This window comes from Megalops cyprinoides, chromosome 1 (genome assembly GCF_013368585.1).
Source record: "Megalops cyprinoides isolate fMegCyp1 chromosome 1, fMegCyp1.pri, whole genome shotgun sequence".
Lineage (NCBI taxonomy): Eukaryota > Metazoa > Chordata > Actinopteri > Elopiformes > Megalopidae > Megalops > Megalops cyprinoides.
The window spans coordinates 73,209,723-73,218,423 of record NC_050583.1 but is presented as its reverse complement, the minus strand read 5'-3'; the positions used below and the strand labels follow the sequence as shown (position 1 = coordinate 73,218,423).

At 39.7% G+C, this 8,701-nt stretch overlaps 1 protein-coding gene across 2 annotated transcripts in view; it reads left to right on the top strand.

Moving 5' to 3' along the window:
• The first annotated feature begins 1,269 nt into the window (after positions 1-1,269).
• The window catches only part of LOC118774185 (hexokinase-1), a 42,505-nt gene continuing 35,073 nt past the window's right edge, over positions 1,270-8,701 (top strand). For both annotated transcript variants that reach the window (XM_036523353.1, XM_036523348.1), the window contains exon 1: positions 1,270-1,534. In XM_036523353.1, the coding sequence (XP_036379246.1) occupies positions 1,472-1,534 (63 nt within the window). In that variant the 5' untranslated portion in view covers positions 1,270-1,471. The remainder of the gene's footprint in view (positions 1,535-8,701) is intronic.

Here is an 8,701-nt window from a genome sequence, read left to right as displayed (position 1 = left end):
TGTAACCTATATTGCATTTACATGCATCTGTAGCACCACTTACAGATTTACCCAGTTCTGCCTACAATGTGCATTGATTAGATTCTAATACTCTAGACCCAAAAATGGATGACTAACCAGAGGGAGTAACCATTTGATTATTAGGATTGGGTTGCCTGCTGTTAAAGCAGAATGACTTTGTCAAGGTCACCTTTGCTGCATGCTATTACTGACTGATGATTGATAGCACGTAGAGGCAAAACTACATCTGTCTGTTTCTGTGGTATAAAAAACTGGTCAGCTTTTTTTGCATTTAAAAGAGAAAAATTAAGATGTACTAATTTAATTACATTTTTATTTTAGCCACATGAAAAAGTGTCACAGAAGAGAGAAATCTTCGTGACTAAAATAAAAATGTAATTAAATTAGTACATCTTAATTTTTCTCTTTTAAATGAATTTTTGTCAGGACTCAAACCATTAGTTTAAATCCTTGTCTTCATACATATGCCTTGGCTATCATTACAAGACAATTAATGTAAAAGTCAAAAGACTGATGCACAGTTTGTTGAAATACCCAGCAAGATTATCTGCTAGAAGGAACACTACAAGGAGAGAACAATGAAATGTCAAGATGTCCCAGACAACACAATAAAAGGGAAGGGTTTGCTTGAACCAAGACATGCTCTAGCCCCCACAAACTGGTTATGTCATCTGCTTTAGTGTTAATCAGTTCACCATGATTCCCCTCACGGAATCTCTCTGAAATCCCCTTATCCCTGATTTATCCACAAGATGTCTGTTCTCACAAAGCTCAGAAAGGAATGACCTCTACCTGTGTTATTCTTTAACATCCACTGAATGGGTTTGGTTTACTTCTCTGCAGAGTACTCCTTTGGAAAGCTTTAAATGTCCCTTTAATTCTTTCCCTTCAGTGATTCAAAGGGCACAGGAGTGAGAGGAGAGAAACAACTTTGAAAATGGGGATGATGTGTTACCGCTTGGTCACCCATACGCCCCTCCTGGACTACCACAGAGACGTGCCGGACGTGCTGACTGTCTCTTCAGCATTAAAACTGCAGGGAATCTACAGCAGCTCATTCCCCTCCCCCTCTCTTCTCCCCTCACCACTCCTGAGAGAGACTCAGAGGGAAGCCTGTCAGCTCATCCCCCTCACATCCAAGCTCCAGTGCCTGGGCCAATCAGAGAGCAGCATGTGGGCAGGGCCTTAACCAGTCACCATCCCAGCCTGCTGCTCCATCCCCTGAATGCTAGTTTGCTAGGCTGGCTGAGACAGAGAGTGAGCAAGAGTGTGTGCTCTGTGGAGCCCATGAATGTCTGATTCTCTTTAAATATCTGCATTCAAAAGATATAAGGGAGAACAGGCCGACGGCCTGTTTGGTGTCTTCAGTTAGAAAGGATTTGAGGTCAGAGACTGCAGCTGGATCTATTTTCTTTTTCTTGCTCTTCTGTTCTCTGTTCCTGCTTACAGCATGATAGCAGCACAGCTTCTGGCCTACTATTTCACTGAGCTGAAGGATGACCAGGTCAAAAAGGTGAGTCTGTGGACGGTGTTGTTTCAACAAGCCATGTCTGTCTCTACCTGTTTGTCACTTCAGGGCCATGCACCAACAGGTGATTCTGTGCTGCTGGGCTTTCATTCATTGGCATATCGGCATTCTTTGATGGATGTGCCAGTTGCTGTTAAATACGTGGAGATGTGATCATCCCTAATTGTAAACCAAGGCAGCAGCTGTATCCTCTGATGCTGAATTGTCAGCATGTTGTCCTTGAAATCAGCATGTATATGTCTAAGCAGTCGCCTACTAGAGTGTTGGTAATTATTTCTGCTACTGGTTGGGTTGTGTTAAATAAGTGGGGGCCTGAAAACCAGGGCGGTTTGAATCGTGAGCATCCTTTCTCGTCTGCTCACGAGGAGCCATCTGTGTTGAAATTTCCTCACTCTCTTGCTCTCCTGCTCCCATATAGACTGGTCTAGTCAGATCATCTCACTACAGAGAAAAGAGAATGCACACAGTCTCTAAAGGCTGAAAGAGCAGTTTTGTGCTTGCATGCAAAATTGCTTTTTTTCTCCCAGTAACAGGAAAAATTACTAGGCTGAACTATGTTCAACATCATTTGTGGACATACGCAAGGTGTTCATTACTGATGAGGGAGGGAGTGCTGTGTGGTATCAGCTATGACAACGATTCATCAACAATTTATCATCCTTTACTCACAGCACTGCTCATGTGATCCATGAATTCAAGTATATTCACATGGATAAATTTAGGTGGTTAGTGATTATGCATCCAATACAACAGTGTGCAATTGCTGATATTCATATGGCTTTAGTGTGAATGTTACACATCAAGGTAGAAACGCAAACCAGCTCTTAAATATTCCAAAAACCTTTACGGAAAGCATTTATCCCATTTTGGTACAATGAAGCCAGGCTTTATACAGGTAGTTGATGAAATTGTCAGTGTGACTGAGGGTGTGGACATGCTTAAAAACAGACCAGAATCAGACAGACCAGTGTGTGTGTGTGTGTGTGTGTGTGTGTGTGTGTGTGTGTGTGTGTGAGTGACATGCAGTACTGAATACAGATTTGCTATATGTGCTGTGCTCACAGATTCTCCAGTGCTTGGAGCCCACATGAAATCTTTCATGAAAAAAAATCCTTATTGCAGAACATCATAATAACTTGCCTGATACTTCCATCAAGACCCATTCAGTGAAATTTGGAACCTATTTGTAATTATTGCAGGGTATTTTTAAAAGCACCTGTTGATACCAATGGGGTAAAGAACAGAATTAGGACCCTGTGCAATTGTTATGACAGTTTTACCATAATAAATAGATTTTATTGTATTTTAGACAGAGGTATAGATTTTATTTTGTCTTTATATGTTTGTTTCACTTTGCTTGTGTGATGATAGTCTGTGCATTGAGGAGAAGTTCTACTATATGTAAAATATAATCCAGAAGACACATTTATACGATTATAATCATTTGATAAACATTTGATACGAGATAAAAAATGCTGGATGATTTAATTCAGTATATATACAGAAATCTTGAGTTTCAAATCATTTCATGTTAGTTTAACCATACAACCTGCATTGCCCATGTCCTATAACCTCCATGGCTATTCTTACAAAAGAAAAAATGACCTGAATTATCCCAAGTAATTTTGTCCTTGCTAGGTTCAATAGCCAAAATAGAGTACCTTACAATCATTTGTGTCCACAGTGTAATTCCTTTATAAGCCTATGTTCTTAAAGCAGTTTGTGGTGGGTGTGCCACACTGTGAGTGGATTATGGACACTCATTGAAGTGACTCTTCTGTTCTCTCAAATAGCCAAGGCTTTTCAACTCTGCCTTACATAACAAAACTTGAGCCTATTGGTGGATGATAAGTCAATGAGAAGACAAACACCCATACAAAGGACCAAGAGGTTAGAGACATTCATATTGTTATATACCAGCATGAGCTCTCACAATAATCTCCAAATACATAGATTAAAATATCTGCAATTTTGGAAAACATTTGGATATAATGAAACACAATAATCTCATAACAGCCCAACATTCAGAACAAGACATGGCAACAACATTCTTGAAATTCTTGCTCACTAATCAGGTAGCTATTCAACCAGTCATTAGGCCTCTGAAATCTATTTGCACATGGTATTGTGTCATCATTTACAATAGTAAGGTTCAACTGTCCTTGGTGAGACGTGCCCCACACACTTCTTGAATTCTTTTCTTTATTCTATGGCAAACATATGGGCATAACTATTCTTCATGTACCATGCTACCTAATTGGTACTAAAATATTTTTTAAATTTGATAGGTGTTGTTCTTACCCAGTTTGACTTGCATGGGTTACATTTTAGATATCAAATGCATGTGAAAGCATATGCTGAAAAATGGAAATGAAAACATATGCTAAAACATGCTTCTCTTATACTTTTATGGCAAATCTGCTTGCTGCATGACTCAAGAAGTTGTAAGTTCATCCTGTGATTCCTTTCCCCCTTGACATGCCAGTGATGATCTCTCTCTGTGATCAGTCTTCTCATGAACATTAATGCCTGACTTCATTCATTTCTTGGCAATCTCTTTTTGTTCTGAGTAGGTGTGTTCCTTTCTTCCTGTGCTCCTTTGACAGACTTGTCCAGCAAGGGACACCTGCCTCTGTCATCATGGGCATTGGTGTAATTCACAGTTTCATTTATTTCACTCTGTTAACTCATGAGCGGTTTATTGGCTCAAAGTTAACATGGCTTGATCATGTTCATGTTCATGTGAGTAATTAAGGATCAACTGCTTTGCACAGTTGTGTTGTGAAGGCTGTTGCGGAAGTTTTGTGCCACCTTGATCCTGTCTGAAAAAGTAATGCTGTACTTTGGAATAGAAGCTACACCATAAACTTGGCTTTGCTCTCTGCAGTGTATGTTTTCCTTTAGGCACGGTTTCAGGACTCTTAATCTGTAGGCAGAGATTCAAATACTTAGGGATTGGAAAACCTTGTATGGTGTGAGTGGACTGAAGCCTTACCATGATCTTTAGTAAATGTTATGATAAGGATTATTTGTTGAAGGATCCCATTTTGACCCTTACGACTACCTCTGAACTTGCTCTTGAGCACTGGTGCAAGACAAAAGCAATCCCCTGACATACTCATACACAGCCAATGGCTATTTTTAACACCCAAGTAACACTATGGATTAAAGTGCAGTGAGCATTAATTGGTGGAGAGGCACTACTCCACTGATGTCATTCATAAAGTGTGGAGGCAATCAAAGAATCACAGGGTGCCTAAGAGCAGTGAGAAAACTGGCTGACTTATCCACGCCTATGACCAGTGGAATGAAACCAATTTGGTCCACCACTTTCCCCATCATTCTCAACAAATAATATTCCTAGTTTCAAAGCCAGGCCACAGGGTTCAACCTGTGTTAAAAATGAAAGCCTTGTGGATTGAGCCACTCGTGAATCACCAAGGGTGATTATTGGCTGAATCATCTGTTTTGCTTTTGAACTCATGAAATGGGGCAATTAAAAGTCTCATGAAAAGTTCCTTACCTTAAATTACAGTATGGCCACAATTAGTAAAATACAATAAAAATATAATTCAGTACTGATGGTCAGTAATAAATATGTGACAACTGTGTGGAATGTAAATTGAAATGGAGTAGTTCTTTAATTGTTGTCTTAGTATTTTGAACCTACTGACTTACATAATGACCTCTCTCAATGTCTTCCACACTAAATACTATTTGCTTCATATGGGCAGACCCTGCTCTCTGATGCAGTGATGTAAAAAGAGTGACAAAATACAGTTTGACTCAATGACACTATCTCCGTCCAGGTCTGCAAGGAACCTGGGGTAGTGTTTGATGACCAGCTAAAATTTACCAACCACATCGCGATGACTGCCAGATCATCCAGTTGGAGTATACAACATCAGGAAAATCGAGTCCTACCTATCTGAATATGTTGCATAGTAGGGTGCAACAAATAATCGATGTAGTCGACTAAAATCGATGACCAAATTAGTTGCCAACGAATTTAACAAATTTGTCGATTAGTTGGTGACGCCATTGCATGTGTTTTTCGTGCTGACTCGGAATATTCAGACAAGTAGCCCAAGCTACGTTGCTTTACTGGAGTGAACAATAGAGATGGCAACACCTTCACGACCAAAGACCTCAAAAGTGTGGCACCATTTCACTCTTAACCCTTTTGCACGCAACTTTTTTTTATGCTATGTATTGCGCATGTTACGTTACATGGTTTGTTATGTTTTCATTAGCGTTATTAAGCTTATAGTTTTCAGTTAGAATTTGCTATATTTCTTAATGTTAATTCACTGTTTCCTGAAAGCTAAAATTAGCTAGAATTTTTCCAATCTAGTTTTCTAATCGCACTGGTTTTAGCATACATGCTAAACGGCTAATCACACCTTTGTGACCATATGCGCGAAAGGGTTAACTCTGCCAAGAAGGTTATGAACTGCAACATTTGAAAACCTGACCTTGCCTGGCATGGGGTACATCAGTTATGCTTGAGCATCTGAAGGTGGCACACTTCTCTCTGGATGAAGACTTGTCTCGTTAGTTAGTTCGCTAGCTAGCATAGCTAATGTTGAATGAAATATTTTCTCTTGATTAATAAATTATTAATGACGTTGAACATACAGTGTAGTAAATAATAACCTATTATTCACAATGATCCTGTTCACATTCCAAATGTGCCCTAACAATGTTTAGAGCCATCTGCTATTTAGAAATTCTTTGCTTAAACTTGCATCGTTGTCATGGCAATGTTTATGGCTGGAGATAGTGTTGCTGCCAAGTGAGCAAGTTTAGAAAACAACGGAGAATTTGATACTTTCTAAATCGTGAAATATTTCTACATCTCGTGTCTATGCGTGCGATTCATATTCCAAATAGTCAATTATTTGTTTCAATAATCAATAGATTATTTGACTACCAAAAGTCATTAGTCGTTAGTTGCAGCTCCTTGTCCAGGCTCTTGTCAACTCAAGACTGGACTACTGCAATGCTCACTTAGCTGGCCTACCTGAATGCACCATTAAGCCTCTGCAGTTGATACAGAATGTGGCTGCATGCCTGGTTTTCAACCAACCGAAGAAGGCCCACGTTATACCTCTCTTTTGGTGCGTTTCCACCAAGCAGTACAGTACAGTTTGGTACAGTACGATACGCAATTATTTGTGTTTCCATCATCAAAAGTTGCAAACCATACCAAAATAAGCGTACCGTATGGTACTGGTTTTTGGTACCCTTCTGTTAGGGTACCAAGCACAGTGGTACGGTTTGTAAAGGATGGAACTACACCCACTGCTGTCCGTTGATTGGTCAACAGAGAGTCGTCACTTCAGTGCGACAACGTGAATACAAACTAGGGCTGTCAATGATAACGAAACTTTAACGCGTTTCCAGATTAACCAGACTTTAACCTTTCGCGTGTATGGTCACACCAGTGTGATTAGCTGTTTAGCGCATATGCTAAAACTGGTGTGATTAGAACACTAGATTGGAGAAATTCTAGCTAATTTTGACTTTGAGGAAACAGCGATTTCTAAAAATATAGCAAATGCTAACTGAAATCTATAAGAAACTTAACGCAAATGAAAACATAACGAACACGCGCGCTACATACCATAACAAATAAGTTACATGTGAAAGGGTTAAATTGAAATGTGCCGTCCAGCACATCTGCGTTTGCCACGCTTTTCAGTAATTCAGCCAGGTAAATATCCGCGCTGGAATTATGGAAAGAAGTTGCGGTCAAACTTGATAATATGATTAATTTGCGTTAAAACATTAACGCGTTAAAGTTTCCAGATTAATCGTGAATGAGCCTTAACGCGTTAACATTGACAGCCCTAATACAAAGACAACAGTTCATCTATCACCTACCTGACGCAGCAATCGCCATCCAGCATATACCCCGCCTATTAAGTAGGGTACAGTTGGCAGTGGAGACACAAGCCGTACAAGGGTTTACCGTGCCAAACCGTTACATAACAAACCAAACTGTATTTTACTGCTTGGTGGAAACGCACCATTTGCCTCACTCCACTGGCTCCCTGTAGCTGCCTGCATCAAGTTCAATGCCTTGTTGCCTCCCCTCAGAACAACCAACAAAACTGCACCTACCTACCTGAACGCACTACTACAAGCTTATGTCCCCCAAACCCCCCCCCCTCAACCACTACACTTTTCTACCTAGCTTGTACCTTGTCTGGCCAACCATTGAAACCTGGTCATGCAGTACATCTAATATTGTTGACTCCTTATGGTTTTTTGCTTGTGTTGTACTCTACCTGACTTGTAAGTTGCTTTGGATGAAAGTTCCTGCCAAATGAATAAATGTAAATGTAAATGTACCAAACAGCATCTGGTGGTCCCATCCCATCACAGCACAAAATCACGAACCAGAACTTTCTCCGTTGTTGTCGCCTGATGGTGGAATGACCCTCCAGATCTCCTCTGTTCTGTTGAGTCCCTCACTATCTTCAAGAAACATCTGAAGACACAGCTCTTTCACATTCACCTGATCACCTGAAACACTACCACCTAAAGCAATTTCTTATGCCTTAAACTTTGTTTTTCCTTAAAAAATCTGATTTAATGGTTTAATATACTCACATCTCTACCAGGTAGCTTGTACCTTGTCTGGTCAACTATTGAAACACGGTCATGCAGGAATTCTAAAATAGTTGAGTCCTTATACAGCTTTTTGCTTGTGTTTGCTTGTTTTTGCTTGTACTCTGGCTCATTTGTAAGTCTGTTTGGGTAAAAGCTTCTTGCCAAATGAATAAATTCAACTGTAATTGTGGACGAAGAATTGCTTATGGATTGGGAATATATTGTTCAAAGAATTTGAAAATTTTTTAAGAACATAAGAACATATTATGACAAGAACAGGCCATTCGGCCCAACTAAGGTTGCCGTTTCTTAATTAAAGAGTATCCAAAACTGCATCAAGTCTGGACTTGAACACAGCAAGAGTCTCTGCCTCAACTACATGACCTGGCAACCTATTCCACGTATTGATAGCTCTTTGTGTAAAATAATATTTCCTTATATCAGTGCAGAACTTACTCTTAACTAGTTTCCATTTATGTCCTCTTGTTTTACAGACTGAACTCACCCTAAAGAGTCTATTATAGTTGACCTTAT